We start from the raw sequence: 18,075 nt of genomic DNA on the forward strand, positions 1-18,075 counted from the left end.
AACCTCAAGTATTCACTGGTAAGAGAGTGTTTCTTTATCATGGTTCAGCAGGTATTTACCGACAACTTTCAGCGTGGACCCAGTGGACGTTTGGACAACAGAATTTTTGCAAATGCCACAATATTGGCTGTTGCTTTGGGACAACTTGCACTGGGAAACCTGTCTGTTCAAACAGGAGGAGGTATGAGGGTGCTGGGTGAGCGCCACGTCCTGTGTTTAGTCAGAGGATATTGTTCAGCTGTCAGAGGCATCTTCATCACTGACACTTCAATAAAGGCTGTGTCTGCGTGGGGGTGAGGTGCGGATGGGACGACTTGACCGCAGGAGGGGGAGTATTTGGTGGTCTGCTGGGAAACATACAGTGCACTCAGAAAGTATCAGAACATGTGGCACATTGTTTTGTTGGCTCTGTAATCCAGCAGCAGCATGTTAGCATCCACATAAGATGAATAGTGTAGGAATTGTAGCCCCTTTATACTCAAATTTAGGTGACAGAAAATAACTGGACAAGTTTAAAGAATAGTTCAGCATTTTGGGACATACACTTATTTGCTTTTTTGAGATAGATGACAAGATGAATACTACTGTCTTCCTCTAAATATGAAGCTAGAGCAAGGAGACAATTAGCTTTGCTTAGCAAAAACACTGGAAGCAGCGGTAAATTAAGCTAGCTAGAAATAGTTGCAGCTTTTAACTTCCCATAAAACCACAACTTGTCACATGGCTACATTTCTGTTTGTTTACAGATTAAACAACTAAGACATAATGTGTTACTTGATCAAAAGAAGTGCTGGTTGACAGATTTTCAGTCAGGCTAGCAGTTTCCTTCTGTTTTCAGTCTTTGTGGTAGGTGACAGGACAGGCTTATAGTATACTACACGTTATGAATTATTACAGAGCTTGTAAACAGCCATTCACCACTGTCAACTACAATGAGGACAGTGACAGCTTGTGACCTTGTATTTCACTATGGCATCAATAAAAAACCCAGAATGCAGTAAGTCCTATAGTGTATAGTATGTACAAATGTACCAATATGAAGCAAGAAACATGCTCTTGTGTGCACACACACATACATATTGTTAAGTTATCAGAGGAAACAGTTAGTGACAGGGGATCCCTGCTCTGTAATTTCCTCCCAGGAGTGTATAGAAGAATCTTCTTGGAGGAAGACAGACACACTAAAACCACCTGTTCTTCAAATACATTCACATAGCCTGCAATTTCTCTGCTAGAAAAATCGCACTTTGCATTGTGAGTGGAAAATATGCACAGCTTTTGAACTGTGAAGATATAAAAACCTAATTGCAGGTAAGAGCCTACAGTATTGGATCACATGGGGTATGTTGGTAAAGGAAAAGTTTTCTTCGTAACACAGTAACACTGAATGCAAGTTACCGCACAGCGTTATCTTGTGAGAGGACATGATTTCACATGTGGTTTTGTACAAACTGCATACAGACCGTTTTTGTAAGTTGCCGTGGAAATGTAGATGCTCAAATTTACATTTTTTCAAGGTCAAGAATGAACTTTCAGTCTCAACTTTTAGGCCCAAGTGTACAAAAGTCCTTAAAATGCTCAGAAAAAATGGAAATTTGAACTTCTCTAATTTCATAACAACTGGCTGCTGAAGAAGACGGTGTGACACGTTCACCTACTGAAAGGACTGTGTGGTGAGATTGTTCTACCATTTTCAGGGTCAAGACTAAAATTTTAGTGTCAACATCAACTGATCTAATGGGCTGACGGCCATGAAATTTGTGGAGCGTATTCACCCACCTCTGAATATGAAAGACTGCATGGCATGGCCTTCCCTCCATCACCATCCTCATGACAAAATTTATATTTTTAGCCTTGCTGCTGGTCATCATGAGTATGTTGTTTGTTCTGTCCAACACTTTCTAGTTGAGGGAGTAATGTGCTTTTATCTTGTGTTGCTCCTGCATAAGCCCAATTTCTGTTTGAATCAGTCCTTAGGGCTTTTCTATGGAAGACATTTTGACATGTCCCAGTGGGAAAAGCACAGGTGTAAATAGTAAAATTAATGATGGCCTGTCATGTTAATGTTATTAAGAACATCTGTGCTTTACCTACTATGGCAAGTCATAGTAGTAGACAAGTCAGCTCTAAAAAAAAGCCTAAAGTTTTTTAATCAAATCCTGGGAGTGAAAAGATTAAAATCCAGATAAAGTCACTCCTTGCCAATGGTTCACCCACACAGGTGTTTTCACTTTGCCTGATTAGAGCTCCTATCAGGACTGTGCAGACTGACTGTACTTGGTTGACATCTCCTTCACCCTGCTGTTTGTTTTGTTTCACCTGTCAGCACGAGTATCTTTATTATTCTTAATAGTAGTAGTAGATGCAGTTTTATATATTTTGGGGGTTATTTTGTGCCTTTATTAGACAGACAATAAATGATACAAAGATGGCATGATATGAAGGAAGAGATAGATGAGATAGATGGGGAATGAAATGCAACAAAAGTCCCCAGCCAGGCACAAACAAAGGATTTTGTGGGTTCTGGTTGGCACCTTAACCTGTAAGCCACTCGGGTCAGCCCTATGTTTCCTCAAGAATGTTTCTCCCCATCCAAGTTAGGCCCCATGTTCCCTCATCATCAGAGCCAGCCCTTCCATAACTGCATAAAGTGCTGTTGGGGTCCCTTGAAGGGCGGGGGTTAGGGTTAGAGGGTTAGGGTCAGACAGACAAATGAACAAACAAACAAATGGACAGGGATGAAAATATTACCTCATTGGTGGAGGTACTGATCTGAGGGAACATAGATAAACTACCAAGCCACCAGGGCACCCTAGTCGATGCAGTTTGATGACACATCATAATTCCCAGCATAGCTGATATTTGGTCGAACAGTCTTGGCTCCCATGTCTGCAAGTGTCAAACCTGCAGCCAGAAACTATGGTGTAATTTTCAACAGTGGCCTCTCCCTTGACAAACAAGTCACAGTCATGCTTCATCAGACTGAGGAGCATCTCAGCCAACAAACATGATTCAGTTTTTCCATTTCTAATATGGCTTATCTGTTTTATTTGTTTCTTATTTTATTGTTAAGGATTTAATTTTCTGTACTTTTATTTGCCCATTCATTGTTGATTTTCTCTTGTAAACCACTGTGTAACTTTGGTTTGAAAAATGCTGTATATAAATAAATATTTTTATTATTGTCGCTCAGCCGAATCTCAACCTGAGCAGAGATCTAATCAGCTAAGGGAGAGCAGGACCTCTAATTTGCCAGTTAAGATGCATGTGATAGTGACTAGATTTTGTCTTTTTTTTAGGTATCTTTCTTAAATTTCCAACGCAACAGAGTCTGCTGCACATGCTTTTCCTTAGAGATGTCAGGATGCAGTTTCCAATGCCTTGCTCAGAGGTCCTACAGTAGTATTGATGGACAACGTAGTCATACTAACCACCCTCAAGATACCAAAGCCTCAGAGCTCAGGATTAAACCTACAACCTGCTGGCAGCACCTCGACCTTTATGCTAACCCACAACACAGCAGCAGCTTACTGCTGCTCTGCTCAGCTGCTCCCACTCTCCCATCAGCCTTTTCTTGTCTGCTGTTGGTTAATTCATGATGAAAGATGGGTAAGAAGCGTGGAAGAGGAACAGTCTGTCCTCGGTCTCTTTCAGGCCAAGTATATGAGAAATAGGTCCTGCTAGCTTTTGGGAGAGGATCATTTTTCACTCTTCTCCTCCCTCCTCTGTAAACTCTAGCTCCAACATATGGCAACAATAGAGAGTGACTCCCCTGTCTTCCCTGTCCACTTCCCTCCCTCCATCTTCCTTCCTCCTCTCCTCTTCTCCACCATTCCTGGCAGTGAGGCAGAGGAGGGCAGGATGATGTGGGGGAGTCTGACATTCTGACCTCAGCTAGGTGAGAGGTCAGCGGCCACAGGCGGCCACTATCACTGCTGCCTTCATTCCCGTTTCTAACAAACAGCTGACTACAGTGAACAGGCACACAGGTGTGTGTGTGGAAAGAAACAGGTGAAAGAGAGTGCTGCTCCAGTAGTTATCAGTTTATGTGCAGATGAAGTCATTTGAGTAGCATTTTCCGGTAATACAGTAATTATGTATAGGAGAATACTGACCTGAACTGAAAGCATCTGTAGATAGAATATCATAGTAATCGCCCCCCATCCTGCATGTGATAAGTTGGTATAGAAAATAAATGGATGGATGAACTGAGTAGCATATCCTCAGTTTCATTCACCTTAATTATGAATAACACACTAATCTCTTTTTAGAATGTTTTTTCTAATTTGTAGCTAGTGGTGTGGCACGAGGGATAGAAATTTCGATCTGTTGGTCCACCACATATCTAAGAAAGTATTGGATTGATTGTCATACAATTTGGTACAGATATCCATGGTTTACAAATTATGAATCATTATGACTTTAGTGATCCTCTGACTTTTTCGTCCAGCTCCACCATAAAGTTGATATTTGTAATTTTGAGTGAAATGTGTAGACATTTATGTCCCCCTCAGGGTGATGTATAATCACTGTGGTGATCCTGGTGAACATGTTAAACATTAAAGAGAACTGAAGTCGTGACCTCACGTCTGGGCTAGCGTCTGTTCCACACGCTTCTGTAACTCAATGCAATCTCTCATTCAGATTTTCTTTCATCTGTCTGATAAATGAAGCATGCTACTGAGGTTTACTTTCCAAAAGACAACTTTGCTCCACTACAGCACTTGCTATCAGAAGTTGAAACCTTCGTGACTTTAACAAAGTTAAAGTCACAAACAGTCACTTTGTGAGTAAAAAAGAAATCTGACAGATCAACCACACACCCCTGAAAATGTACTAGCCTGGTAGCGCAGGTACTTGTGTCATCATAACTTGGTTTCATCCAAATCTGTGATGTTTAACCCCTGTCTAGGGGTCTAGTCAAGGGCTTATGGGAAATGCTGTTTGTTAAAAAACAGGATTTCAGAAATATTTAATAAACAACATTATTAGATAGTTTTTTTTTTTTAAAAAATAGAGTGAATAACACACTATTGTGAAAGGTTATGTTCCAATGGATTTCTAGTTATTTTGGTTACTACAAATGTCAATGTGATTTTGAATTAGGTTTTCTCATTTCTGGAACAGAACCAGGAAGTTAAAAGACAAAAGAAGAAGAAGAAGAAAAACAACAAAATCAAACAAACAAACAAAAAACTAGTCAGGTTCATTAGTAGTAGGAATAGAATTTATGGTTCCTCAGTAGAGGCACCCAGTATTATCATCCTATAATCTCACTGGCTTCCAGTCACATGTCTGCAAAATCTTCACTCCAGCCAAACTGCAGCAGGTGAGCTCACTGATCAACTTCAATCAAGGAAGAAGACCTAATCCTTCCTGAAAACCTCCTGGCACTGAGGCCTGATGTGATGCCACATGATCAAGAATCACCACAAAATTACCAGACAGCTGGAGAAGATATCATTATTACTCCCAGCTCCATCACACAAACTACCCAGTCTGCCTGCGTCACAGCCTGTATCATGTTTTTATTTGGTCCTGAGGCCAGCCTGGCCTTCAACATAACACATAAATAAACACATAAAAGTTGGAGAAGCTGCATAACCGGAAGATCTCATCACCATGAGAGTTTAGACTCACACACCCACACAGGGAAATTTTAGTCTGGTTACACACAGCATCCAACATTAACTTTGTTGTTGAGTTTTATTTTTCCCATCATGTGTTTTTTGAGAATATTATTGAGATTTCTATTTATTTAAGTTAACATTTTCGCAATTTGTTCACTAGATCTGAATATTATATTCCTGCATACCTGCACACTTTCCATTAAGTCATACAGCAAATGTTGTCTTAACACCCCCTCCCCCCCAGTATATTCATTCAAACATTCCACCTGATATGTCCCAGTATTGAATGTTGGTAGCTCTTTTTCATTTACTGTAAATCTCAGCTATGTGCTATATTGTTATTTTCCCCTTTTTCTGTCTGTATGCTGTTACAGTAAATGCCCCCATTTCCCCGCAGGGATCCTAATAGTTTCATGTCCTCACAGTGATTGACAGACAGATAGATTAACTCTGGGTCATGTTCCTACTTCTGCTCAACCCCCCAAAGTGCCTGAAGTAGCACTTATATCTGGGTCAGCCTCCTGTAGTGGGAGACTTGATGTCTGACAAAAGCTGAAAACCTCAGGAGTTCCCTACTCTCTCACCAGTGACTTCCCACGGTGTCACCCTACTTATAAAACCAATTTTCTTTTAAAGTGCCTTTGAGATATTATTCCAAAACACTAGATCCATACGCCAGTAAATGAAATAGTGCAGTATTCCCATGGCGGATTGAGCTGACGCAGATGGGGAGGTGACCTAAGAATCTGAAGTTTATTTCCAGTAAGGCTTACTGGTTCCAGAGGGCAGTGAGGGTGAGCTGTCCCACCGGCCAGTTGGTTATTAACCTGTTTCCACAGAGATGATGACGGGAACACGGCCTATTGTCTGGAAGTCATTAAGAGAGCCAGGGGTAGCCAGGGAGTGGCCGCATACCTCTGTTAAACCCCCAGCATGTGTACGCACACACTTTTCAACTGTGCCCTGTTTTCATTTTTATTCTTTCCTTCAATATCAATCCACGTCTATTTTAAGTTCTTACTACTGGTGTGTCTTTTTTAGAATAAGTATTGCCAAACCAGCATTCAAAAAATCTTGATGAGTCATTTCCATCGCCAAATCATTCACGCAAATTAATAAGATAATGAGATATAAATAGGCATAAACCCAAGTAGAGATGTTAAAATTTGCTAGGATTCCAAAGTAACATATAATTAGCAGTAAACATCTTATTTGCTTGTGTGAGTTTGTGTTTTGTTTGATGACAAAAGCATACTTCTTTTTCTGTTTTCTGCTCATGGCTGTATTAATAGCCACAAAGGAGGGGGGTTGCTGCCAGGAATCCAGCCGTAAAATGCAGCCGAACTCAGAGGGGGATATGGGGGAGGGGTAGAGGGGTGAGGAAGGGGCCACAGAGACAGGGAAGAGTAGATGGATGGATGGATAGGTTCTGGCAGAGTACACACATATCAGGAGTTGTACATCACAGTATCAGAGACAGTTCCTTGCTGGCTCAGCCCAGGGAGTCTCCACAGACAGCGTGTAAATGTCAAATGTCTTTGTCATGGAGATAAACATACACTCACTCTCTACTCTGCAGGGTAACCCTTCGTTCAGCTGAGCTCACAAACAGAATCAATGGTGGTGGTCAATCATGGTGGATCTATGAAGAAGTTAAATGACTTCTCTTCATACTAGTGAAGAAAGTGGAGTAAGTATCAAATAAAATTCCCACAGAAGTTTGTGAAGACCACAGAGCTAAAAGGAGAGTGAATATTAGACATACATTCATCAGGTGGCCAAAAACATTGCTCCATATAAATGTTGATGTTGCTCAGTGTCTGCTGGATGTGTAAATGAGCAACCATTTGCTAAGTCGTAACAACAAAAGGTGTTTACAGCTTTTTCCACTGGCCTCTTGTAGGAAGCTTTAATTATAATTGGTTGTGCGTATATGCGAATGTCTGTATTGCAAGTTCTGCTTTTAAGTACATCAAAAACCACTAGTATAATGTTTGACGATCACAAGTCCTGGAAGAGTGACTGGTAAATTTGTGTTTTTCCTTAATGTCTTATATGGGACCTATGGAGCCTATGCCAGACTCAGGAAAAGTCTTGAAGATCAAAACCTAAAGGCCCAAACAAAACTCCTGGTCTACAGAGCCGTTGTCCATGTCATCTGCATATCCATCACACATCTCCCCAAACAGATCCTGTACTCCCAGCTGAAGGGAGGTCATTGAGCCCCTAGCAAGCAAAGCAACAGTTCAAGAGTCTGAAGAAATTCCACATCTCATCGAGCAACTGCTCGAGCACTGCAAGGACAGGGAGAAAAAGGCTCAACCACTACCAACCACCACCACTCTCCCAAGCCCACACTGCACCAAACTATATGGAACGTGGAATGGCCTCTACAGCCATCTGAAGATCCACAGACTTATATGGGAGAGTAGGAAGATCTTCACTTTGCATACTTAATAGGGACAACCAAATACTGTATGCTTAGCAAACAACAACATAATATTCTATCAAAAATCTGCTCAGTCCAAAAACCAGAACAGCATCTCCAAATATGGAGAAAAACCACACCAGCTAACTGCTGCATCACATTTCAAAATGTGGGAAAATTATTCCCTGTTGGCCAAACGTTCCCACCCAGTATGTGTTTCCACCTTTTCCATAACTTAAAGGAGTGTCTGTGCATGCATACACGTGCACCGGCAGCCAGTAATCACAGTAATCACAGCGTAATTCACTTTGGATTGGGATCAGTACATTTAAGTGCCCCGAAAGCACAATCTATCCATCAACCTATCTTCAGACTGTGACTAAACTAAAACACTGCAGGGCAGACACAGGGATCTGCTGCCCGTGTGTGTAGATAAGAAACAGATAGGATCGAGGTTGAGTTGTGTAACGTTAGTAGGAGATGGAGCTAATGGGTGCAGAGGGGAGGGATGGATGGAGACTGAGTGTCAGTGGGAGTGTAGCCTGATGGGATTTGTAGCAACACACACACACGTTTCACTATTCTCATTATTAGCTGGTAACTCAATCTACTGTAGGTGGAATAAGATCAGAGCAAATAGCAACTTAAATGCTCAGTTCCAATTATGAACGTCAGTATATCATTACTGTGTAACTCATTTTATTAGCTTGGTGTAATTGCTTTGAAATGAGACAAGGGTGGAGACCATGGGGAGCTTCTGTCTCACAGCAGTTGTATTGTGATTACAGATGTTTCTCAAAATTAAAACTGCATATCCCATAAATCCTGTTGCATCCTGCAAGAATCAATTGGAAGTGAGTTTCCCTTTCATTCCTTCCGTTGTCTGCCACCACCAGCAACAACTTTTGGCTGACTTTGTACCACACTGTTGACAGCAGCTACACCTCAAAATGATGTGTGGTAATTGTGTGTGGTTTATTCATGTTAAGTTGCTGCATGTAGCAAATTTAAGTAACAATTAATGCAACATCTGTACAGACTGTCAGTCAGGCAGCCCATTGATGAAACATAACCGCAACTGCCCCAATCTAAACTTTTCAATCTAAAGCAAGCAGCAACAACCATGGCTTGAAAATGAAGCCAATGCAGAACTCCCTGTGCAATAACTGACGGTCGCTAGATGCTGGCTCCAAAAAAATCCCTGACTCTATTAGACTCCCATTCAAAAAGCCTCAACTTCTCTCATGAAATACTAAGCTAATAAATACTTTTAACGAGTCATTCTGGTCTCAATCTCTAAATTAAAAAGATAATAAAGTCTGTGCCGCTCAGTGTTCCCGGTAAATTAGCATGAGCTTCGGTCCGAGGTAGCGTTGCCTGTTTCTGGAGTGTGAGAGAAAACACCCCACACTCCTTATTTGGAAGGTCCTGGCTCCAAACAGAAAAGATGGCACCGACTGTAAGCAGCAACTATACAGTATTAAGGAATCTGCTCTTACATAACATATAATGTAAGTGCTGTATTGAGCCATAAATCAAATGCACCCAGACTATGCGTTGACAGAGAACAGTAGATAATAGTGTTGACAGCGTCAATCTGATATGTTCATCTCCTAATGAAGCTCTGCTCATATATGTGTCTATCTATCCCAGCAACACACATACACACACACACCTTCACACACACACAGTGCTAAGAGTCTTGAGTAATACAGGTGTGGTTTGGAAAGGTATTTATGAGTAAAAATGAAAATGAAAGTGTGTGTGTGCGTCCTTATTATGAATTCAGCTTTAAATTTTGTAAAGATTACATGAGTTAAAGCTAAATAGGCTATCTTTAAAAGAGATGGATTCAAATGCTTTATTCCCTACAAAAATTAATGATCACTAACATCTGTGGATATATAATGGCTCAGCAGGGCTCCATCTCCTCTGCAGCTGTATACACACTGTCCGCAACAATTATTGTGTACATACTCATGTGAGTCCTGCTCTCATCTGTGCGGGACTGACTGTTATTTGTTGAAACTCACAGAGGCTTTACAGTATGTTGCACATGTGATGTTTCCTGCTTACTACCTCATTCTTCTCATCTTTAGAAATGTGTTTATCTGATTGCCGGTGTGTTTTGGAAGGAGGAGGATGAGGACTGGATTGGGTCAGGGGGACCACAGACCAATCAGCATCATCAACCAGGTACGTACACTGGGTCCACACACAAGCTGCAACTCTGTAAATGTAGAAGTTTGCGATTGCGAATATGTCAGAAGAAGTATGCAGTGGCATTTTATTATCCTGCTATATTCGAAATGTCACTTCAGTTAGTTCCAACCTGACGAATAAAAACAATCAACCAGTGAAAAATCTTAACTCGAGATCCACTTTCTTTTTCCAGAGTTTTCACCTGCTGATCATGACCAATTTCCCCCAGATATACAACCTCCTGTTATCACATGACCGAAGTTCCATAGTTACATCATTTGGTGAAAACTGAGCCATCATCATGACAACTGAACAAACTCTCTACTGATGAAGACTGAGAGATGTGGTTGAAAGCTCAGGAAAAAAGCTACTAAGTGGACCATGAGTTATTTTTTTGTAAAACTACTAATTCTAGGGTCAAGAATAAACTTTCACCCTCAGTGATAAAACTCAAGAATGTATCATACATATCAAAATGCACTGTATATTTAAAAAAAGCATCAACATCTAGTAAAAACTTGCCAAGGTGAGATAAGAATGACAGGTGAGAGACATGGAAGAGAAGAGAAAGAGGTGAAAGAACGAGTGAGAGATGAGGGTCGATTCTGTACACTTCCACACTCAATGTACATCCAATGAAGCACAAGAACCCACACAATGGCCCATTGAGACTGCAGCTTTGGCACTGTAATTGGCAACAGCGGTGTTGTCTGCAGACATGTGTGTGTGTGTGTGTGTGTGTGTGTGTGTGTGTGTGTGTGTGTGTGTGTGTGTGTGTGTGTGTGTGTATGTGTGTGTGTGATGGGAAACAGAGGAGGAAGAGGAGACATCGTTGAGCAGGCTTAGGTCTTTGTCCTAATCCTAATCTTGACTAATTCCTGTTGCCCAGGACCATTAGAGGATAGAAAAGAGCCACACAGCTGCCTCTTTACAAACCTCAAAAACCTTCCAGATGGAAACATACACACACACATACACACAGCTGGGTATCCATTCAAATATTTTTATGTGAATTCCAATGTACTGAATCAGGAAAGTGGAGTAGAGGCGGCAAATTATGACAAAACTTCCCAAATATTGCAAAACATTCATCACCATCATCATTTGGACATTTTTTTTTTGTCAATAAATTCAGACTGAAAGCAATAAACCTCTTAAAAAATACAAACGTATGCCTATACCTACAGTATATTTAAACTGAAAAATGTGATTGGAAAACGCCACATTTCTCATTTGAGTCAATTTGTTTGATGAAAAAAATGCTTCACTTTCTTGGACAGAGAGAGAACACAGTGGGAAAAAAAAAATCATAATTCTTACAGATACGTACAGCAGGTGTGTTTTTGATATGCACGGGATCGTGTCGACATGCTGCAGGTGTGTTTTCAAGGTGAGTGCGTATGCGTTTGTGAGTGTGCAGGTGTGTGTCCTCTTGTGACGGCTTGGCAGGTCATGGTGAAGGTGCATAGTAACAGCTGGAGAGCAGGCTAGAAGCAGGCCTATACACATCTCTTTGGCACAGAGAGCTTCAGCTTGGATTCGAGCTGTTAAGAATGCCTGCAGTGTGTGTGTGTGTGTGTGTGTGTGTGTGTGTGTATACATGCATAACTGTCAGTGTATCATGTCCATCAGACCTGTTTGAACAGCCAACTGAACTTCATGTACTGTATCTTCTACCTCTCTCTCTGACAGACAGGTGAGGATGTGGCAGGAAGAGCGAGCTACAATCAGGATTCTACAGTAATGTTTTGAGATTTGACTACGTGGACAAGAAGAAAAAATCCAATGAAGCTGATTACTATCATGAGAGCAGAGGAGCAGCATACACACAGTGAACCTTTTGCGCACTCTGTGAACCACGTTTCATCTCATCTGTGTGCTCATGTAGTTGTGTGATTGGCTGACAGGGGGGATCTCCCACAGCAGAGACACAACGAAACAAAGGTGCCCTTGTGTTGTTTAGCTCTGACCACATGATTTCACAGCAGATAACATTCCTCTGTTGTATCCATCACATACTTTGGTAATTACAGATACATCAGGAACAGATATTTGCATAATGTGTACATGTGTATATGTGTGTACAATGTTTTTTGCAATTTCATTTTCTGATTTATATATATATACCTTTGTATGACGGTGTATGCTTATACCCAGCAAATATTTTTGAAGTAAATTCTGACACTTTGAAAAGCTGAGCATATCTAGTGCCAAATTTGTAGTAGAGATAAAATACATTGTCATCTATAGCTGCAGTCTGTATCATTTTGGAAAATGTTTCCAAAACTGGGCCATGTTACATGCCATGTTTTACAGATGTTGACTTGGCCACCTCCTGCGTGGTGTAGACCATCAAATACACACGCGGTATGCATAAAGGATGTGTGCCTGCTGTGAGTTTACAGCAAACACAAAATGCAGCTTCACCGAGGACCAACTCTGCTCCAAATAAAAAGAGAATCTCAATACTGGCCTCATGATACATGATAAATATCATACTTTCCACTTCAAGAGGGGGCATCCTGGAAGAAAATAACATTCTCTGACTATATGTGGACCTCCTTTTGTCACAGAAGATTTAGTCACTACACTTAGACATGTGACTCATCCTACGTTTCATTGCTTTCTTTAGGCAATAAATATAACCCTAAATATATGCTGTTATTATGTACTGTTGACAGACATACAATGGTGGTACAAGATATAAACTGCAATACAAGGAGTTTCCCCACACTAAATCAAAGTATTTACCTGAGGAGGACCTGCAGTTGGTCGAAATGTTGCGAATAACATTAAATTGTGATTCTTTTGTAGAGAATGGATGTGCGGGAACTCCCTTTATCGCAATTTAATTGATTTATCCATCCAGCACCTATCCCACTGAGGTGTTATGGATGTGCACACAACTACTCTGATTTATGGTACAAGATGTACATACAGCCAGTTTATGAAAGCTAACATGTTGATTGAAGCATTCGCAGTCCAGTAGCAAGTTTTCCTTCTGCTGCAGAGGAAGCGATGTTTCAGAAGGGAGGAAGAAGAGTGAGTTCTGACCAGTAGAGGAGGCAGAGATGGGCACTTTACCCTGTGCATACCTAAATGTGCCTTTCTGTGAGCTTGACAGGTTTGCGCATGATGATAGGGTTAAGGTTAGATGGCAGCTGTATATTTTGCCATATTTGGTTAATATATGACTGTTAGGAACATAATGAGCACATAGATAGACAGTGGAGAGGTAGATTGTGCTGCAGGAATAATTTGACAAAATCTGGGGGAAAAAATAATTTTGATAATTCTCTGCAGAAATATTGTGGGGATTAGGCCAAACTGCAAGTTCTCACAAACAATGATCAAATCACCTGGGAACGGGAAGGCAAAAGAGAGAAGAAAATCTTGATTTTTTCCAGCTGGTGTCTACTCTTTAATGTATCTAAATATTTAGGCAGATAGGACAGAATTTCCTCCCTGAACTGAAACAAACATGAATTTATGGTCAGGGGAAGGCCAGGAAAACTGCACACTCATCATCAACTGGTTGAATGATGCAGCAACAATTGGATGGATTGCAGCCAGGAGATTCGGTTTTTGGCTTCAGCAGAAGGTAGAGAAGCCAACAGAGGAAACAAATTCAACTACGCAATGATGTGGAAAGGGACAACTCGGAGACTTCAGACGTGCTTCCATGAGCAGCATCCCAAGGTGACAGTTAAACATTACTCCTATAAATAATTCAGAAACCGCTGAGCAAGTAAACTCTCGACACAGGCAGTCTAGTCATGACTCATGCAGTGATAATTAATGATGCATCATAACCTATACATAAACAGAAACCAGTTGTGTTGCTCATACAGTCAAATGACTGATACACACCTTGAGTGTAGACAAATCAGCCTTCCAGGAACTGGAACTGGGGGAAAACAAGACTAGGTGAAAACCCAGTATATGGCTGGACCGTGTATGGTCAATGTGTGAAATTGTGGCCAATTTGTTACAGGGATAGTCAGTGGTAGTGTCTATAATGTGAATTCCTGGATATTAAATGTTCGTCTGAAATTTTCTGTAGTTGTCCCAGTAATATTTGTTGTTGAAGTGTACTGAAGTAGTATATCACGAGGCACCATGCAGGCTGGTAAAATGGATCTGTTGTGTCTCTTTGTATCTGCAGGTTGGCGCTCCTGTCAGTGTCGGAGCCTCTGTGTGAAACGCTCTTCAGCCAGTAAATGTGTGTTTTTAAAACTTATTTCGGGATTGTACTCAGGGGCTCTGCTGTAAACGCCCACTGGGGACGTAATTGAAACTGTTCGTTCCGATTCATTTTGAAAGAGCAACGGCCAATGGGGAAACTCCAAAACCAGGCAGTCAGTCAGTGACAGACATTCAGGGTTAAAGGGCTGGTCGGTGCAGTCCAGGAAAAATATATTGTCCTCAATTTATTCCGTGGGTTTACAGGACAACACTGAGTGACTAACCAAAGCCTACATTTCACAATGCTGATTTCACATATTTGAGTCAGGTCTGAAAAACCACACGACCACACTAACCTCACCTCCCAGGAGCCTGCTAGACTCATGTTACTGTACTTCATAAATCCTTAAGCATCCTGGTGGAGGCCTCTTGTGCAACCGCAGTGACACATCCACACAACCACAACGCAACACAGCTTCAGTCAAACTCACATTCTGCCTTGTTACCACAGCAGCCCTTTCCCTACCTGGAAAACTGCATTGCATCCATGTTACAAAGTATCTGGGATGACAGTGTTAAGTGTTAGGTCAGTACAAATATGGCAAGCTATACATTTTCTTGGATGAGATACCTTAAAGAGTTGAGATCTATTTAGGAAGTTCTTGAAATGTAAAGCAGTGATTCCCAACCAGGGGTACTTCTACCCCAGGGGGATACTTCTGAAGTTGCCAGGGAATACATGGAAAAACTCTACTATTAAGTAACTCTACTATTTGAGAAAACAGAAATTACAATTTGATTTTAAAAATGTATTGGGTCAGCAGAACCTGAACACTGCATGTTGCTATTGAGAGTGCATGAAAATAGTCTTGCTAGCAAGCAAGTTGAGACATCTAAACAGTTGATAAAAGTAATGGATTAATTGTTGAAATAGATAGTCTAGCTAAATGTAATGAATAAACTGTTCAAATAGTTAGGCGCATATGAGAGATAAATGGTTGAAATAGCTAAAGCAATGGATAAATAGATATTTAACAGTATTTGCTAAATGGCTGAAATAAATAGCTAAAAGTAATGGTTAAACAGTTATAATAGTTAACTAAAAGTATTGGATAGATGGTGAAAAAGCTAAACATAATGGATAGAAATTGTTAGCTGAAAGCATCATAGTATAAATGGTTGAAATAGCTAAAAGTAATAATGGATAAATGCTTAAAATAGTTGTCTAAATGTAATGGAAAAATGGTTGAAATAAATAGCTAAAAGTAATGGCTAAAATAGTTTGCAAAATGTGCCACTCCAAGAAGATCAAATGCAAAATTGACCAACCTGACTAAAGGGTTTTGAAAAAAAATATTGCAACAATTTCCACTTTTACATAATCAATATAGATATAAAACATGTTCACAGGAACATAGTTCGGGGCTGATGTGGTAGACCAGATAAAAACAGTTTGGGAGCTACTGTTGTAAAGGATTCTGTATGTGTTCTACAAACATGCCGTACTCACATTGGTCTTGCTGGACACAGCGAAGGTGGCTCGGCTGGAGAAGCGAGCGGTGGATGGGCTGCTGCTGGCCACAGGGCCCGTCACCATGGAGGAAACTTTTGAGCTGACAGGAGGACTGTTGGAGCTGGGAGAAGATGAGAAAGTGGCAGGGGGTGACGCAGGACTGGACTGACTGCTGAGGCCACTGTGGGTCTGGGCTTGGCTCCCCAGGGTGCAGGTCTGGAGGTGGAGATGAGACTGGCTCTGAGTGTGAGCCTGACCCTTCCCGTAAATCACCTCCTTTATCTCCTGATGGTTCTCCTGAATGTCATTAAGGTGATTCTTGTTGTTTTGACTGTGATTGTGGCTGTTGTTCAACAAGGTGCTGCGGTCACACATCATCCCAGTCAGGATCTCCACCTGTTGGGTAAGAACCTCCAGCTGACTCCTGAGCTGCCGGTTCTCCTGCTGGAGCTGAGCCACAGCTCGTCCGAGAGGCCCGCTCAGGTTGGCCTCCTCCTCCAGACGACGCTCCATGCCCTGCTTAAAAGTGCTGACATCTACGTGGATCTCTCTGATGGCATCCCGGAGAGTGTTCTCGTAACGGGCTAGGGCTGCACACACTGTCTCTCCCTCTGGAGAAGAAGACCGGAGGTGACACAGGTCTCCCATCTCAGCCAGGGTTGGGGCTTCTATTGGTGCAGCTGTTGCCACTGCTGACAGCCTTTCGGTCTGTAAGTTAATGTCTGCAAGTGAGATACTCTGGCCACTGGAGGATGTGTAGCTTCAGTCAGTGTGCTCAGGGTTTGGCTGGAGGGAGGGGACTGACAGACAGGGGTTGGGAGGTGAAAGTTTGCAGGGGGGCCAAAGGTCTGGTCTGTTTTATCCCCACCGCTCCTTCAACTCTGTACTGGGACGTCCTTGGCTCCTTCTCCCTCAGTAAGTGTAGATGTCTCACTGTGTCTTTTGTCTGAAATCACCAAAGACAAAAGGAAAAAGACTTGACCTTTGACTTATTAACGGCTGTCAAACTCTGTAGACACCCGTTGAACTCAAAGTCGTGGGTGATGTCCTGCACAAACAGACACTGGAAAATATCCAGGATGTTGACAATGAAACTAAAGTTTGTACTATCTGCATTCATTCAGAATCTACAGCAAACATTTAAAACATCACAAACTTGATACAAACACAACAGCTCAGGTACAACAGACTGAAGTTACTGCATTGTACAGAACAAGAGAATCTGTTTTTTAAGGAGTCAGAGTGAGAGAAAGAAAGCATACATATCTTTGAGCCAGCTATGTTTCAAAACTCCCATAAAACACAGCAGTTTCAATCTTCATTCACAGCTGCAACAAACCTACCTCAGCTTCGCTCTCCGCTACACTCCAGTAGAGCTTCCTCAGCACTGAACAGCTGTATGAGTGTGTGTGTGTGTGAGTGTGTGAGCTCTGCTCTGCCCTGCCGGCTCTCTGGTTTGTTTAAACTCTCAGGTTGATCACTCCTCTCTTTTGGCCCAGAGGAGGGAGGGGAAGGGGAGGGATAAAGGAGGAGGGTGGTTGTGGTGGTAGAGTGAAGAAACAACATGGAAAGAGTAGTAAATGTGAGGGGAGGGGAGCGAGGGAGGCGGGTTGGGTAGCTTTTATATCCTTGCACTGTGTAAACTATTGGAAGGAGTTCTCTCCCCTTCTCTTCTCTCTCCTACTCTTACTGCACTTCTTCCTCCTACTCAGTATCACTTTTTCTTTTCCTCCCTCCTCCATTTTTTCCCTCTTCTTTTATTTGGGTAAGAAATATACTCTCAGGGGCTTATTTACAGTGTTGCATTACGTGCATGTCACCAAACCGCTTATGTGTACTAAATATGAAATAATGCTGATGCTGATAATGATAAGGTGTCCTGATATAACAAAATAATGGATACAGCAATGGATAAGGTGCATTATAACATAACATATATACCATGACCACTACAGTAGAAAACAAAAAATACCACTGAAAGCCATTATTTATTTTTTTCCAATATATGAAGTATTTTTTTTAATGGTGATTGTGTTTACATTTCAACCATCCATACAGCATCAGCACTATTGTTATGGTTACTTTCCACATAATCTTGTGATAAATTTGAAGATCTT

General features: G+C 41.5%; 1 protein-coding gene across 1 annotated transcript in view; it reads right to left on the bottom strand.

The window, feature by feature from the left end:
- Positions 1-17,436, bottom strand: part of smtnl (smoothelin, like) — a 30,572-nt gene extending 13,136 nt beyond the window's left edge. The window contains exons 1-2 of the mRNA XM_044354789.1: positions 17,302-17,436; positions 15,956-16,904 (exon numbers count right to left, since the gene is read on the bottom strand). Of these exons, the coding sequence (XP_044210724.1) occupies positions 15,956-16,606 (651 nt within the window). The 5' untranslated portion in view covers positions 16,607-16,904; positions 17,302-17,436. The remainder of the gene's footprint in view (positions 1-15,955; positions 16,905-17,301) is intronic.
- Positions 17,437-18,075: the final 639 nt, after the last annotated feature.

Source organism: Thunnus albacares, chromosome 6 (genome assembly GCF_914725855.1).
Source record: "Thunnus albacares chromosome 6, fThuAlb1.1, whole genome shotgun sequence".
Classification (NCBI taxonomy): Eukaryota; Metazoa; Chordata; class Actinopteri; order Scombriformes; family Scombridae; genus Thunnus; species Thunnus albacares.